General features: G+C 47.4%; 1 protein-coding gene across 14 annotated transcripts in view; it reads right to left on the bottom strand.

The window, feature by feature from the left end:
• DTNB (dystrobrevin beta) overlaps positions 1-18156 on the bottom strand; it is a 161548-nt gene that overhangs the window by 103692 nt on the left and 39700 nt on the right. For all 14 annotated transcript variants that reach the window (XR_008449026.1, XR_008449030.1, XR_008449029.1 and 11 more), the window contains 2 exons: positions 17811-17977; positions 7136-7260 (listed from right to left, as the gene is read on the bottom strand). Coding sequence is in view for 10 of the 14 variants with exons in the window: in XM_054061653.1 (XP_053917628.1) it covers positions 7136-7260; positions 17811-17977 (292 nt within the window). In the remaining 4 variants the exon portion in view is untranslated. The remainder of the gene's footprint in view (positions 1-7135; positions 7261-17810; positions 17978-18156) is intronic.

Here is an 18156-nt window from a genome sequence, read left to right as displayed (position 1 = left end):
TTTTTGAGGAATGACTGGATGCAGCTGTGTCAGCCTTGGAAGATCTTAACACATGAAAGGCTGTTCTAGGGTCTCCCTGCAGCCTTCTCTTCTCTAGGCTGAACAAGCACAACTGTCTCAGCCTGGCCTTGTACAGGAGGCGAAATTTCTGGTGCTTCCTCAGTTCCTTTTCTCAGCAGTGAACGAAAATTCCCAAGCAAGGATGACCTGAATTCACAGCAGACAGAAAGCAGTGAATTGTGCAGATGAAACAAAGTAGAGAGTCGAAACACATTTGTGGCTGTCCCCAAGTGGCAGAGATCCAGATATAAGATTCCTGCAGCCTTTACCTGTCCCTAATCTGGATTATAGCACTGTGTCAATATTTCTGTTGGATCATTGCATTGGAATTACAAGGCTGGCTGGGGCTGCAGCTGCAAGATGACACTGAATGCTCGCTCTGCACAAAATCCCCTGGAATTCCAACCCAGAGATGATGGTAAGCAGCTCCTCACCATAACACCGTGCTTTCTGGCATCATTTTTATAAGAAAAAAGTAGGAAATGTTTGAAAATAGCTGCAAATCCTTCTGCAATGGGAGCTCCAAGGGCAGGCACAGCCCTGGGTGTGCTGAGCCAGCATTTTATTCATAGAATCATGGAATCATAGAATGGTTTGAGTTGGAAGGGACTTTAAAGCTCATCCAGTTCCCCTAGTGTAGACATGGACAACTCCCACTGAATCAGGCTGCTCAAAGCCTCATCCAACCTGGCTTTGAACACCTCCAGGGATGGGGCAGCCACCACTTCTCTGAGCAACCTGGGCCAGGGCCTCACCACCCTCATTGTGGAGAATTTCTTCCTAATGTCTTATCTAAATCTTCCCCCTTCCAATTTAAAGCCATTCTCTCTCAGGCTATCACTACAGGCCCTTGTAAAAAGCCCCTCCCCAGCTTTCCGGGAGCCCCTTTCAGTACTGGGAGGCTGCTCTAAGGTCTACCCGCAGCCTTCTCTTCTCCAGGCTGAACAACCCCAACTCTCTCAGCCTGTCCACATACGAGAGGTGCTCCAGCCCCCAGATCATCTTTGGGGCCTCCTCTGGACTCGCTCCAACAGATCCATGTCCTTCCTGTACTGAGGACTCCAGAGCTGGACACAGGGCTTCAGGCAAGGTCTTATGAGAGTGGAGTAGAGGCGCAGAATCTCATCCCTGGCCCTGCTGGTCACTTTCCCTACAAAAGGGACCAGAACCACTGTGGTTTTGCACTGGAGCTCACCACCCCGTGCCACTGCAACCCCTGTGATCCACTGTCAAGAAAATCTGCCTATATAGGTTACAGACTCCCAACTCCTTTGTTCTCTTTGTTACTCTAAACAGTCCAAAATCCAACAATTCCCGTTTTTATACTACGCCAGAGCAGGTTTTTATTTGCGGATAGGATGAGAAAACGTGGTCTCTGCTTCCCTTTAAAATGTTCAGCTAAGTTTTCTCCCGCCTTAAGGAGCTTTTATGTCTGTTTTTTACCTGGGATTCATTTTCCTCAGCACTAAACCAGCCCCAAGCTGCCTGGATACACAGGGAAGCAGAAAAATAATTAACAAGGTATAATCCAACAACAATTGTGGTTAAAAATGTATAATCCAAAAATAGCATCCAGAATATTTGCTGAGGGGAAAGCTTTTAAACATGTTTGGATATGACAATGTCTCAGTCTCAGATCTATTATTAAAGCTTCTTAGCCTGGCTTCGTATTGCCCTGAGCCCGGGAGAGGACGTTGTCTTTTGGCTCTATCCTCTGGAAATGGCAAGTTTTCGTTATTTTAGTAGCAGAAGAATGAGGAAGGGACTGCTTTAATTTTGTGTTAATTTAAAACCCAGTTCTATGTGTTTGCTGCTGGTCCAAAAGATGCTGAGGAGTTAAAACCCAATCACAAACCTGAAAATATAAACAGATATCTGAGAATTCACAAAAGGATGAGGACGGGGAGAAATAAATCCCTGAGCTCTGTAATACCACCTGGTGCAGATGCACACAATGCACTGGTTCTGAGCTATTTTAGAGTGGATCCGTCACTGTTTTTTATATAACAGCCCATTTATCTGTGTGCCGACTCTCCGACAAAAGCAGCACAGAGCTGCTTTTTTCCATTCAGCTGGAAATAGAAGAGCAGGAGCTGCTCAGGGACGTTGACACACAGACACACAGAGTTCATTATCATGCCTCGTTTGCAATCTACATATTCCTTATCAAGACCAAACCACGGTGAATTCTGGTTTCCACTGAATGCCACATGGTGGGAATGATCAGTTAATGACAATTCCTGTGGCAAACACAGCACCCAGTGGGCTGTCACTCCACAAGGACTTTGTTCTTGCCCTGTTCGGAATGACTCAGAGGAAGGACAGCAGTGAAGCCCTCATTCCCATTCCAGGCTGCTGGGGAAGATCCCCGTGCCACATCCCCCCCTGAGTTGTTCATCCAAGCTGCTCACAACAGCCAGGAACAATGAAACCCCAACACAGGCTCACGCTGCCGCTCCTCACGACATCCCGCTCGCTGCTCCATCACCGCTCCCCGCACACCCCGGGCGATGTAAACACCACTCAGAAGTCACCCCTGCCCTCCCCACACGCTCCCGCATCCTGGCCGCCCGCAAGGACCTGACGGAGGTTTCTCATCCGCAAGTGGTGGGACCGGCAAGGGAGGCAAAGACAGCAAACCTTTGTGGTGACGGCAGCCGCTGCTCCGCTCCTCAACCAAGCTGGTACCCCAACGCGCGGCATCCCGATGCGCGGCACGGCGCTGTCTCTAAGGAAACGGAGCCGACACGTGACCCAGCATCTCCTGGGCACACGGAATGTTATCCCACAGAACAGGTTCAGGTTGGATAGAGCAGGCAGGGATGAACTGTCCAGCTACAAAAGGACTGGGGAATCTTTTCCTGTTTTTTTAACCCAAAGCCCTTGTGCCCTGTTCGGATGCAAATGCTGGAGCTGCCCTCTGCCCCGTCTGCCTGGAGCAGCGCATTTACGCAGAGGTCAAGTTCTTAACTACCAATGCGTGGAATTTCACTACATTCTTCCCCTGGAATTAATTAATATCAAAGTGCAAATCTCTCCCTCCAAAACACAATATTGCCCTGGAGAAGGACAAACACACAACAAAGGAAGCACCACACCATGATCTGCACTGGCTTTCAGAGGACATGGACCCCCACAGCCAGTGCCAGCACATCTCACATGGATTAGAGAGCACAAACCCATTTCTCTCCTCTGTAACATTCCAGGTCCCAATTATATGCCTTAACACATTTCTGATGTTAAGTCCTCAGTGGATCAGGCTTCTGCCTTCTCCAAGAGGATCCCAGGCTTCAGGAACATCCAGAGATCAAAGCCTTTAATGCCCGCAGCCTTGGTTACCAATTGCTAACTGCCTGGTAACTGGGGAGCCACTGGCACCACATTCCCTGCCCCACTGAACAGCTACGGAGATTCAAAGGGAAGGAAAGAAAGAGCAGATGAGACAAAGGAAGAGAAATAAAGACTGGAGAGAATATGAGCCAATATACACAGGGCAAAATGCAAACACCTGCATGTTTTGATCTGAAAGAAAGATTAATACCTGAGTCATCAACAGTAAAATACAACAGAGATTGTTCAACCCTGAAATCTCACAAAAAAACTCAAAAAACTCCCCACAAACCTAAAAATTGAATCTCATCCCCTTAGTCCAGCACTGAGACCATTATTCCAGCTTGCACAAAGCACAATTTCAGCAAGTTCAGCTCATAGAATCATGGAATCGTTAAAGTTGGAAAAACCCTCTAAGATCATTCAGCCCAACCGTCAGCCCAATCCCACCATGCTGACTAAACCATGGCTGAAATGCCACAGCCATAAAGTTTATGAACCCCTTGAAGGGATAGGGACTCCATCACTGTCCTGGGCAGCCTCTGCCAGGACCTCACCACTCTTTCATAGAATGGTTTGGGTGGAAAGGACCTTAAAGTCCACCCAGTTCCAGGCCCCCTACTGCATCCAGTGACACCTCCCACTGGATCAGGTTGCTCAAAGCTGCATCCAACCTGGCTTTGAACATCTCCAGGGATGGGGCAGCCACCACTTCTCTGAGCAACCTGGGCCAGGGCCTCACCACCCTCATTGCGGAAAATTTCTTCCTAATGTCTAATCTAAATCTTCCCCCTTCTAATTTAAAGCCATTCCCTCTCAGCCTGTCACCACAGGCCATTGTAAAAAGCCCCTCCCCAGCTTTCATGGAGCCCCTTTCCATACTAGAAGGCCACTCTAAGGTCTCCCCACAGCCTTCTCTTCTGCAGGCTGAACAATCCCAACTCTCTCAGTCTGGCCTTGTATGGGTGCCCCAGCCCCAACATCATCTTTGTGGCCTCCTCTGGACTCGCTCCAACAGATCCATGTCCTTCCTGTGCTGAGGACTCCAGAACTAGATGCAGAGCTCCAGGTGGGATGTCACCAGAGCTGAGCAGAGGGGCAGAATCCTCTCCCTTGCCCTGCTGGTCCCACTGGTTTGGTTGCAGCCCAGGACACAGTTGTGTTCTGGGCTGTGAGAGCCCATCGCCGGCTCACATTGAGCTTCTCATTCCCCAGCACCCCAAGTCCTTCTTTGCAGGGATGCTCCCAATCATGTCATCCCCCAGCCTGTACTGAAACCTTTCAGTAAAGACATTTTTTCTGATAACCAATCTAAACTTCCACTGGCACAACTTGCCGCCGTTTCCTCTCAAATGCTTCCTTCGCCGGGAAAGGAAGGAGAATTCAGTGGAGCAGGTGCTGTATTCAAATGCAAACCCCAACAGAATACCAAAATCAAGGGAAATGTGCAGTTCAAACATGTTAAACTCTATAGCCCTTTTATAAACAAGACAGCATCTGCCTTCTGGTAAACATCTTCACCGGTTTTAAATGTGTATTTATGGAATATCAGTAAAAACTGCCTGTGATGTGAAAGAAGCTGACATCATGGCTCAGCAGTGACAGAATGAGCAGGACAGCTGAAAATAAGCCAGCGTTTTCCAGCAAAATGAATTCACAGCAAAGGTTCAGGCAGGAAAATTCAGCAATTTGCAAAAAAGTTGCAAAAAGAGCAAAACAAGAGGATGACAAATCCAACAACTATGTGCAGCATCTGATCAATGATGATAACAAGACTTCTCCATGTCCCACACAGAAACAAGGAATGGTTTGGGTTGAAAGGGATCTCAAAGCCCAACCAGTTTCAACTCCCTGCCATGGGCAGGAACAAGATTTTGGGCTGAAAGAGGGGAGGATGGAGATGAGGTCTTAGGCAGAAATGTTTTCCTGTGAGAGTGATGAGGCCCTGTTCCAGATTGCCCAGAGAAGTGGTGGCTGCCCCATCCCTGGAGGTGTTGAAGGCCAGGTTGGATGAGGCTTGGAGCAATCTGATCCAGTGGGAGGTGTCCCTGCCCATGGCAGGGGGTTGGAACTGGATGGACATTCACATCCCTTCCCAGCCAAATTGTTCCATGATTCCACGATTCAATGAAACAAAATTGTTTCCTATGAGGCTGAGCAGCTCCCTTCCCACATCAAACCCAGATTTAAAGCTAAGGAAGAAGTTCCACAGCACATCCTGGCCAAGGCATGGAGTTAGTACTGCAGGCAGTGACAGCCTTGTCCTTAAGGCTCTGCTAGGCGTTTGCTGAGGAGAACCCAGCCTCCAGCAGCGTAGCAGGCTGTTTTTCTTTAAATCTGAGTGCAAATTCACAGAGAAAATCCCAACAATGGCCCAGAGCTGCTCACCTCCCGCACAGGACTAATGCAAGCATGATCACAGCTGGCAAACTCAGTGATACACAAACTGCAAAACCCAACCACAAATCCAAGCAGAAATTCGGACCGCTCAAACTGATGCTCTTACTGAGCCCAACATTGCGAGTTCTCTTCCAAGCCAAGCCTTGGACCTTTCCTGCCTTCCACAGAAAAAAGTGCCACGGGTTTTACCACACTGTCACAAGCTTTACAGCCCTCACCTCTCCAAGATTTTGACAAGCTTGCCTCCAGCTCTTTCTTAATGATGGCCACAACTGCTAAAGAAGCATATGGAAGAGCTGGGCAATCAGAATCACATGGCACTGGGGAAGGCTGGAGCAGCACACCCTGATACCGACCTGTCAGGCTTGAGTACCTTGGTTCTCCATTCGGAAATTGAGAGAGAGAGAAACCAGGCCAAGAATCTGTTATTCATGATTCAAATATGCTATTTATGATACCATAGGAAACCAGGACAGCATCAACTCAACTCACTCTCAGAACTGCACATGAATCTACACCCATGGAAGGGGGAATCCTTCGTTTTCCATAAATTACATCCCTTTGCTTCTCTCCTCTCTGTAGCATGTGCTCAAATTTAGACACATGAAGAGACGGAGATGTTTTCTCAAGCCTCTGTAGAACACCAAGACAGCTCTGTTTGGAGACTGGAGTTATTATTCACACACAGTGACAAAACGGGTTTGAGGGTTTTTGTCACAGGTTTCATTTTTGCTGTGAAAATTGGCAAATTAAGGAAGCACATGGATTCAATCCTGTTCAAACCAACACCAGTGGAATGGTATTTCATTAAAACCATCCCATTGGTTCGACAAGACCAGAATGAACAGGAGCAGTAACACCACTGAGCAGAGGAACACTGCAAACCTCTCTGCCAGATAAACACGAATACAATGCGAGTGCTCTGAGGCAGCAGCAACTGCCAAAACCCACTACTGCTAACATCAGGCAACAGCAACTTGCAAGTAAGTATGCTTAACATGTTCTTTTTATATAATTTTAATCTATAATAAATGAGAAAACAGAGTCTGATCCAACACGGTGACATGTAAAAGGTGAGATCGGAAAAGCTCATAGGTGCCGGTAGAACATAGAGTCAGTCTATCACGCATAAGCATGTTCTGCAACTATTCTCTTGTTAACAAGGTGTTCTGAACCGAACAACACATTTCATTTTTCAGCGAAACACAATAATTAAAGCACTGCAACCTCACAATTCCATCCTCAGGGCTCCTTTGAGCTGGCCTATCCCAAAGTCAAACACAGCTGCAAACACGCTGCTCTGCATCACTGATCAAGCGAAAAACGGATTAAACTAGGTACTCACACTATATGGGCCAGATCGAGGGGCTTTTCCGGCTGCTCGGGAAACACAGGCCGAGGCGGCTCTCTGCTGGGTACGCAGCCGAGCGATTTGCTAATGGCGTGGCTCAGCTTCTTCGCTGGTGATTTCTGTTGGGAGAAGGATGACAAAATGAGTTCCTTGTTGCGCAGAGCAGTCAGGAACAGAGCAAGTAAGAAAAGGCACAGTCCAGAATAATCAGGAATAGCCAGTGACATTCCACCATCTTCCCTTCCCAGCTACTGGAATCAAGGGAAGGCTGGCGCGATGCCACCACTCTGTCCTTTGCAAGGGTGATCAGTTTAAAACAACAACCACATTTTTTGTTCGTAAGGGCAAAGCCAAGGTGGAACAGGGTGTTAAGGCAGACACAAACAACTGGACTCTATTTCCTTTCCCAAATTCACTCAGTTGCGCTCATCACAAGGAGAAACCACTGGGATCATCTCCGGCATTGCCAGGCTGACACGTGATGCCAGGCACACAGGAGTAATGAAATCATAAAATGGGTTTGGTTGCAAAAGACCTTTAAGATCATTGAATCCAACCACTGATCCAGCCCTGCTAAGTCCGGCACTAGATCACGTCCCCATGCAGGACATCTACTCGTCTTTTAAACACCTCCAGGAATAGGGACTCAACCACCTCCCTGGGCAGACTCTGCCAGTGCCTGAGAACCCTTTCTTTCAGTAAAGAAATTCCTCCTCATATCCAACCTAAATCTCCCCTGGCACATCCTGAGGCCACCTACCCTTGTCCTGTTGCTGGCTACCAGGGAGAAGAGACCAATCCCCACCTCACTGCAAACTCCTTTCAGGCAATTGTAGAGTGCAATGAGGTCTCCCTCAGACTAAACAGCCTTAGCTCCCTCAGCCACTCCCAGAACCCTTGGGCTCCAGACCTTTGCCCAGCTCCATTCCCCTTCTCTAGACACGCTCCAGCCCCTCGATGTATTTCTTGGAGTAAGAGGCCCAGGACTGAACCCAAGATTCAGGGTGCAGCCTCACCAGCGCTGAGTCTAGGGAAAGGATCATTTCCCCGCTCCTGCTGATCACACTATTCCTGATCCAAGCTAGGATGCTGTTGGTCTTCCAGGCCATCTGGGCCACTGCTGGCTTGTGTTCATCTGACTATCAATCAACACCCCCCAGGTCTTTCTCCTCCAGGCAGCTTTCCAGCCACTCCTCTCCAAGCCTGGAGCACTGCATGGGGTTGCTGTGACCCTAGTGCAGGACGGAGAGCTGGCTCAAGCCATGTGCTCCAAACGGGTTTGAATCCAGTGTTGACTTAGAAAATCAAGTCTTAAATGCTATCACACTAACAACACTAGGCCAGGGAATGCTTTCTGGAGAGCTCAGAAGAAGCCTGGCAGCCCTCTATTTCTGAACTAACTCACCGACAGCCTCTGGGCGTATAACCAAATGATTAACTACTCCTATATAATCCTTTTACTACTCCTGCAGGACATTCTGAAGCGGAATTAGGACCAGTTCTCAAGGCAATTGAAACTAAAGTTCAGATTAACAGATTTAAACAGGAGGCAAGGAAACCCAGGGCAGGAGTTACAGTTACAGTTAATACAAATAACTAACTAGCAATTACTAATAACTACTAACAGTTACTAACAAATACACAATTACTAATCAGTAAACCAGTGAGAAACTTCAGCCCTGGGTCTCTTGCCTTTAGCACTACAGAACAGGCAATAAAGGCAATTAAAATCGTTCCAACATACTGCAAAACATGTAAATCGAGAGAGAACAGCTTCCTCGCCCATAGGTTTTCTTGAGCAGAGTTTAATTTAATTTACATTTAATTCTAATGTAAAATATCAATAGGAAAACGAGGAGAAAGAGGAAAATTCCTTTCAAATTTGACAAGAAAGATGAGCTGGGTGCCTGCAAGGATCCATTCAGACAGCTGATTCTTAATGGAACATTCATTATTTTCTCTTCTCAACCTACACCTCAAAGTCAGCGCTAACTGAGAACCATAAAAAACAGGAATGGAATCTTGGGAAAAAAGGATCTATACAACCATAGAATCATGGAATTGCTTGTGTGGGAAAGGACTTTAAAGCCCATCCAGTTCCACTCCATGGCCAGGGACACCCCCCATTAGACCAGATAGGGTTCTTCTCTGAAGTATATGTCAGAGAAGACCCAAGTGCCAGTTACAGTTCAGTTCCAGCCCCGCACCTCTGTCGCCACCAAATGCTGCTTGACAGACCCTGCTCCAGCCTGGGTACCACGTTAAGAACATACTAGCTCAAAAGTAAACCAATTACTCAATATGTTGCAGCCTAATTCCTCTCAGAGACCAGAATTTTCATTCATCCATCCACAGATCCAGCCCCCGAACCAGCAGAAGATCATGGAAAGCAAGTCGTTTAAAAACCTTTACAGTTGTTAATGGTTTTGAGCAGCAAGAGGGGAGATTGAGATGAGACTTTAGGAAGAAATGTTTTCCTGCAAGGGTGGGGAGGCCTTGGCCCAGGCTGCCCAGAGAAGTGGTGGCTGCTCCATCCCTGGAGGTGTTTAAGGCCAGGTTGGATGGGGCTTTGATCAACCTGATCCAGTGGGAGGTCTCCCTGCCCATGGCAGGGGATAGAACTGGATGGGGTTTGAGGTCCCTCCCAACCCAACCCATTCTGTGATTCTAGGATTCAAACACCAGCGAACTGGGCAGCTGATCTGCCCAATATCTGATCTCCAGCTTCTGCAGACAGTAAGGCTTCACCCTACCAAAGCCCCACCGCTAGACACTTATGCTGGGTATAAGATTCTTGTCTTCTCTCACCCAGAAGGGCTTCATAGAATCATTTGGTTGGAAAAGGCCTTTGAGCTCATCAAGTACAACCGTACCTGTCCACTACTAAACCATATCCCTGAGCACCTCATCCACCCATCTCTTAAACACCTCCAGGGATGGGGACTCCACCACTGCCCTGGGCAGCCTCTGCCAGGACTCGACAACCCCGTCTGTGAAGAAATTGTTCCTGATGTCTAATCTGAACCTGCCCTAGCGTAGCTGGAGGCCATCTCCTCTTTCCCCATTGCCTGTCACTTGGGAGAAGAGATCAACACCCACCTCACTACAGCCTCCTTTCAGGCAGTTGTAGACAATGAAAAGGTCTCCCCTCAGCTTCAGTACAACGGATGTCAGGGCAATAAACAGCTGCAGGAGAGACTCCCACATGGAGCTCTGTACAACGCATGCCCAGAGCCCCTTTATCTCACTAATCACTAACCTGCAAGTGCTAAAAGGACTTGCTGAGGGGAAGCTGATGGGTTTCTATTTTCCTTTTTCTTTGTAAACAAAGAAAATACCTAGTGGATTGCACCCAATGGACTGCCCTGGCCAAGGGAGCTGATGCGCACAGCCTCACTATGAAAGGTTCTATCATAGAACCACAGAATGGTTTGGCCGAAAAGGGACCCTAATGTTCATCCAGTTCCAAGTCCCTGCCATGGGCAGGGAGACCTCCCACTGGATCAGCTTGCTCAAAGCCCCATGCAACCTGGCATTCAATATCTCCAGGGATGGGGCGGTCATGACTCCTCTGGGCAACCAGTTCCAGTCCAATCATCAGCCTTTGATCACTTTGAAAGCCTATGAAAAACACAATCCAATCTTGACATTACTTCTTGCTAGGTCTACAGTAAAATTTAAATCACACAATAAATGTGATGATACTGAAAGCGAAATTCCAGTTTTCCTAAATTACCTCTTGTACCTGTGACCATTCTTTCTTTCGTTTCTTTCTCTCTCAAGTTGCTTCCCCTTTTACAGATTTCCTATGTTACTCTCTACCCCATTCATCCTTTGGTTCCTGCACAGATCATTCTATTCCCAGCATGCTTTCTCTGTGATCTCCTCTTTGCAGCATTTTTAGGCTATTTTAAAGGCTTTTTGCCTTCTGGTAACAAACATTGTATCCTGTCGTGCTACCCTCCCAGTTATTTCGTCAAACAAATGCAGTGCTATCTAGAACACTGACAACTGAGCCACTGCTGTAGCTACCAGCTGTAGCTGCAGCTTCACCCTCTGGAATTATAGGGGGAAGATAATTTCCATTGATCCCAGCTTTTTGATAAGGCTTCTCAGTGCAGCTGGCAGTGAAAAGAGCTCAGCGTGCTCAACAGGCACACTGCTGCGCAGGCAAGTGCGCCTCTTGCAGGCATCTCATCTCCCTCCGAAACAGCCAGTCTTTCCTTCACTAAGCTGAGCTCTACCACAGAAATTACAAAACCCACCTCACTCTCATCACTGTCTCTAATCCTGACCTCCTGCCTCTTGGATATCATAGAATCATGGAATGGTTTGGGTTGGAAGAAACCTTTAAAGAAACCCTGTCATGGGCAGGGACACCTCCCACTGGATCAGGTTACTCAAAGCCCCATCCAACCTGGTCTTAAACACCTCCAACGACGGGGGCAGCCACCACTTCTCCAGGCAACCTGGGAAAGGGCCTCCCCACCCTCACAGGAATGCATTTCTTCCTAAGATTTCATCTCAATCTCCCCTCTTTCAGCTGAAAACCATTCCCCCCCCATCCTGCCTCTGCAATCCTTGATCAAGAGCCCCTCCTCAGCTTTCCTGGAGCCCCTTTCAGTACTGGAAGTTAAAAGTGGTACCTTCTTCTCCCTCCCCAGCTGTCCTTCCAGCTGCTCCTTGACTCTATATTTGTGAACAGCTAGGGGCAAACTGTGTTTCCTGAAGGATCTGTAATTTTTGTTGCACCAGGTTCTCAGTTTGGAACTTGGATACTGCTGTAAAATCCCCACCATTAATACATTTTCACTCCAAATTAGTAGTTAAAACTAATAATGAATTTCAAGTGCTGAAAAAGTTTCTCACATCTTTAAAACCACTTCATGTTCTTATTTCTCTTCAGCTTTAGAGGGTAAACAGTCAGGTGTGCCGTTAGCTCAGTAGCTTCCAGCCACTTAACATTTCCATTTCCTTCTGCAACAACAGCGTCGCTGTAGAAACCAGCCAGCAACGCATTGCTCCACCTTCAGTTCATCCACATGCTCTCCCGGGAACTGTGTGCAGGCAATCCATTCTGTTTGCGTCCTAAATGGGCACGGAACACGACTCTATGGGCTCGGCACTGCTCTGGCCATCATATCAGTCTGACAGCAAGCAGGGATAATGATCCTGGCACAGAATGGAAATACGTGCTCCTTATGCGGACACAGTATCTCAGCAACATTCCCGGACCCAGTAACTCATAGGTTTGGGTTTTCTCCAAAATGCGAAGTCATACAGCAGCTTCCTTTTCCCTTTTACTGATCACCCAATCACCAAGGCATTCAGGAAAAGCTTCTTTTCCACATCATTGAAACAAGACGCAGATGCCAGTTGGCTCCAGCACTGCACCAGTCACGTTCTGCAGCTCTAAGTGCCTTCACACACAACAACTGAGGTGGTTCCTGCCAATCCCCTGCCTTGTGGCACAACAAACCCTTGTGTGCTTCCTGCAGATCCCCTGCCTCCTGGCACAATAGATCTTTGGGTGCTTCCTGCAGATCCCCTGCCTCATGGCACAACAAATCCCTGTTCATTTTACAGTCTGAGATTCCTTCTTCAGTGAACTCTTCATCTATCTAGGCTTCACAGTTGAAGACGCTAACCTTTCCCTAAGTCTATCAATAAATATTCAAAACAAACAGTTTCTGCTGCTTTTTCATCATAGAATCACAGAACCATTGAGATTGGTAAATCCCTCTAAGGTCATCTATTCCAGCCGTCAGCCCAACCCCACTGTGCTGACCAAACCACGTCCCCAGTTGCCACAGCCACAATGTTTTTGAACCCTTCCAGGGATGGGGACTCCACTATTGCCCTGGGCAGCCTCTGCTAGGGGCACTCTTCACTCTTTCAGTAAAGGAATTCCAAATATCCAGTCTAAAACTCCCTTGGTACAACGTGAGGACATTTCCTCTCACCCCATCACTCACCTCATCACACACAGAATACAACAATTTGGAAGAGCTGTTTGCCACCAGTTTCATTGGTGTGTAAGGAATCAATGAATCTTCTACAGAGTTACAATTCCATATGCAGTTAGCACAGATCTCCATGGATCCTTTGGTTACTAGATATGGACATTCAGGACCAGGCTGGATGTGGCTTTGAACAATCTGATCCAGTGCGTGGTGCCCCTGTCTCTGTCAGGGGGCTGGAACTGGATGGGCTTTAAGGTCCCTTCCAACCCACATCATTCCATGACTTTATGATTCTATGACATTTGTGGATTTTCCATGTTCTGGGACTTATGGAATTCTGCTGGAGGTGGACTACTGCGTCATGTGTGGATCCGGACAGCCAGAGTTGTTTCTATAACCTCACTTCCACCACAACTCTTGAGATGATACAGCTGAATAAATTTTTGAATTGCACAAGAAATTGAGGTCAGAACAGACTGGGAGAGCGTTACAAAAGCTGTTGTTCCCCAAGCCCAGCATGTCCTGGTGCGCACGCTCTGCTGCAGTGGCAAGCTGCAAACCCACACTCCTCAACAGACTTCAGAAGCAGCAGCAGCCAAACACAGTTTCATGATCCAAACTCATGTCTACCTGCAGCAAGGTCACCTGGCTCCTCCAGGTTCCAGAGAAAACTCAAAACCAGTTACATAAATATTTGTGAGGGGCTGAAACGTTTGTTTTCCTTTGCAATATAAGAGATCCTGGCTCTGCACTCCAGCTCCTGCACTCATTCCAGGTGACTCCACATCCTGCTTGCATAGCAACGAGGTGAGGCTAAAACCCCTTCCCTGTTAACCACTGAATCGCTCTCCCTGCTGCACTTGCCCTCAGTTAAAGCCAAATGCAAACAAACCCTTGGGGTGCGGTTATTTCAGTAAATCATCATTGGTCTGGGACTATCCCGAGTTCTACATCTTTATTTAATAAGCAACCATGTTTTATCCAATTTAGCTATAATTAAACCATGGCCAAAATACACCTTATCTAGTGGTGCTTGCATACATGTGCAACTCCCCTGTGAATAAAAGGCACCTGACACACTACAAAATCTTTGGCTGATTTTTGCAGAGCCGCAGAGGCGAGAGGCAGCCGCATGGCTTGGCTCTGCTCGCCTGGCGAGACAGGGACACTGCTCCCAGATGGAAACCCTGCCCCGCAGCTGCTTTCTGACAGCAGGGACTCAGCTCCCTGTCCTGGGAGATCAGGAAAATACTGCAAAGGGCCTGGAAACCCAGGTCTGGAATTGTGCTGAGCAGCCAGGTAGAGTCAGTTGGAAGAGGCCAATATGGGAAGCAAAGTGGGATTAATGCCCATACAGAGGTGACGCTACAAGGAAGAAGGTGAAGCCTTCAGCTTCACCTCCAGGTCTCAGCAGAGAAGGAACATGGTCCCAAATACTTCCAAGGCCTGTTTTCCACCCATGCGAGAGGGCAGCGTGCCCTCTACTGGGAAACGTGGAATTATGGAAGGAGGGGGGTTCACATCACGTGAAAAGAGGAGCCCATGTGATGGTGGCGTCCACGCAGACAGCAACGTGACTGGGATGCAGAGCGCCCTATCTAACCTCCCCTGTTCTCTTTCGTCTTCCTTCTGCAGGGCTGAATAAAACCAAATTTTAATGACATTAAGGTCATCTAAAGGGGAAATTAAATGAAGTGAAATATGAGAGATGTAATCGTGAGTGCAAAATCCTATTAACAGCTACTTACAGCATCGCTAGACCTTAACTCAGAGAGATAAAAGGGGCTGCCTTTAAATTTTGATTCGATTAATGCCCTGGATAACGACTTCCCAGCGGAAGCAATGGATGATATCGCTATGGAAACAACCGAACGTTTGTTTGGTTTGTTGATGCAAGCACTACAGCCACCATCTTAGGATGGTCATAAACAACAAATATTCCCTTATTCATAGCAGAAGCAGCATTCTAGCTCAGCTACAGCTGGTAATAAGGCATCAACCTTACACCCTAGGGTATCAGCCTCGAAGGTAACTTGGCTGTTTTAACAACTCACCTGGAATTTATAGATCACAGAATCAGAACATCCTGAGCTAGAAGGGACCCACAAGGATTATCGAGTCCAACTCCTGTCCCTGCACAGGACAACCCCAACATTCACGTCATGGGTCTGAGGGCACTGGCCAAATGTTTCTGGGATATTGCCGGGTTTGGCACTGTTCTTCCGTGGGGAGCTGTTCCAGTGGTCCATCACCCTCTCGGGGAAGAATCTGTACCTAATGACCAACCTAACTCTCCCCTGGTGTGTCTTCCTGCCATTTCCTTGGGTCAGAGAGCTCAGCTCCTGCTCCTCCTCCTTCCCTTGTGAGGAAGCTGCAGGCTGCGATGAGGTCTCCCCTCTGTTGCGTGAACAGACCAAGATGCCAGGGACCACTTCAGTTCCTCACCTTTGCCACCTCCTGAACCTCACACCTTGGGGCTGCCTAGGAAAGAGCATCTCATTGCCTGCTAACTCTGAGGATCGTCCGCACAGCCATGCAGTTCAGGATACACAACTGCACTGGTCCATTTATCAGAGGACAGACAGTCCAGGAAAAACATCAGCACAAGAAGGACATGGACTTATTTGAGATGGTCCAGAGGAGGCCACCAAAGTGACCAAAGGCCTGGAAAACCTCCCTTTACGAAAAGAGGTTGAGAGGGTTGGGGTTGTTCAGCTTGGAGAAGACTCTGAGAAGACTTTATTGCAGCCTTTCAATACTTAAAAGGGGTTGATAAGAAAGACAGGGAAATTATTTTAGCAGGGCCAGTAGCAACAGGAGAAGGGAGAATGGTTTTTAACCAAAAGAGGAATAGTTTAGACCAGATCTTAGGAAGAAATGTTTTCCTGTGAGGGTGGGGAGGCACTGGCCCAGGTTGTCCAGAGATGTGGTTGATGCCCTATCTCTAGAAACACTCAAGGCCAGGTTGGAGGGGGCTCTGAGCTCCCTGATCCAGTGGGAGGTGTCCCTGCTCAGTGCAAAAGGTCGGAACTGGATGAGCTTTAAAGGTCCCTTCCCACCCAAACAGTTCTATGATCCTCCTTTTCCATTGATACAGCTCCCCGTTCCTCCAGCTCACATCACATCTTAAAATTGCCTGATTCTGTACAGCCCAGTGAGAACCAAGTGCCTCCAAAGTTAGTACTGTGACAAAACAGGGTGCATGATGCACAGCCCCTCGTATCAGGCTGGGCTGCCCTGACTCACCCGGCTCACTGCTAACACAGAGGAGATTCCAGACGGAAATCCCGACGTTGGGAGTTCTAGAGCTGCTGTTCAGATACCTTTGTGTATTAAGAAATGCAGACTGGATTTGCAGATACTTCAAGGGGTAATAATTGACTGGCAGTTCAGATTAAACATTCCAGAAGTTTATTACCACATAGTTCAAAAATAGGAACAATATTTAAGTCTGAATTTTCCTGTCTTTGCCTTCCAACTCCTGAACGGCACAAAGCCCCAATTTTCTAAATTAAACAGTAATACCATAATGACTCTTCCTCCTGGAGATAATTACTAATTATAATCCAATCATTGTGTGAACTTCTCTTTGAATAAGTAAAAGGTTGGGCTTAATCTTTTGCTGTAAAATAGGCTTTTGTATATTAAATTGCCTATTATGTGATTATCAGGGTCATCTAATGATGCTACTTCTCCTATAACTTCTTTAAAGTCCTCTAGTTCAGACACTTACAATAGTCAGGACAATGAAAACACTAGATTTTCTTGTATAGAAATACTACCTTTGAAGATGCCACTTGGATAAAGATCCTCTCTAAGCACAGACTTCATGCTAACCTGTTCACCTTTCCAGGCAGGTAAGGTATTGCAGCGTTTTTTAAACTAGAAGAGAGGAAACTGTAAGGACTGAGGTGAAGAGGGGAAGAGAACAGAAGTACTAAGGCCTTGAGGAGGACTGTGCTGTCCTGTGTGCTTCAAACAGCCCAGAATACAATGATAACAGTAATAAACTAACACCATCACTTTGACATGGATCTGCTGGAGCGAGTCCAGAGGAGGCCACGAAGATGATCCAAGGGCTGGAGTACCTCCCACCTGAGGACATGTTGAGAGTTGGGGTTGTTCACCCTGGAGAAGAGAAGGCTGTGGGGGAGACCTTAGAGCAGCCTCTAGTACTGAAAGAAGCTTCAGGAGAGCTGGGGAGGGGCTCTTGATCAGGGAGTGCAGGGATGGGATGAGGTGGAACGGTTTTCAGATGAAAGAGGGGAGATTGAGATGAGGTCTTAGGAAGAAAAGTTTTCCTGAGGGTGGGGAGGCCCTGGCCCAGGTTGCCCAGAGAAGTGGTGGCTGCCCCATCCCTGGAGGTGATGAAGGCCAGATTGGATGGGGCTTGGAGCAACCTGATCCAGTGGGAGGTGTCCCTGCCCATGGCAGGGAGGTGGAACTGCATGGGCTTTAAGGTCTCTTCCAACCTAAACCATTCTGTGATTCTATGATTGTATGCCTTAAACAGCTCTGAATACAATGACAACATCAACAAATTAATATCTTTTGTAATAAACCCAATACAGCTTTACTATCTATAGGCTTTCAGTCTTTGAAATCCTTTAAAGTTCTACTATGTGAGTCTACTGTGAAAACATTAACTTCCAGGACAAATCAGCTCCAAGGCAGATATTTGGGCATGACAAACAAAGTGGAGTTACCCAAGAGGAGTGCTCCTTCATCTGGTGCTGGTTGCTGTGAGGACCGTTCGCATGACCACGCCAGAAGCAGTTTTGACAGAGCTGGTAGTTGTGGCACTGCTGGCATCGATACCGGAATCCCATCATGCTCTCACAACGGCAGTATGAGCATTCCACGGGATGGAAGACTTGGAGTAGCGGAAAGAGAGAAAAGTAATCAGTGAACTTTAGGAAAACTTCAACCACCAATTATAATTGGAGCTTCCAACCCCACAGGTCCTTAACCACCCAACCACCTTGTGCTGGGCAGGTCATGGATTTTGAGCACAGAGCAGGTTGTTTCGATCAGATTAACTGTAAATTTAAG

Source organism: Cuculus canorus, chromosome 3 (assembly GCF_017976375.1).
Source record: "Cuculus canorus isolate bCucCan1 chromosome 3, bCucCan1.pri, whole genome shotgun sequence".
Classification (NCBI taxonomy): domain Eukaryota; kingdom Metazoa; phylum Chordata; class Aves; order Cuculiformes; family Cuculidae; genus Cuculus; species Cuculus canorus.
This window is presented reverse-complemented; position numbering and strand designations above follow the sequence as displayed.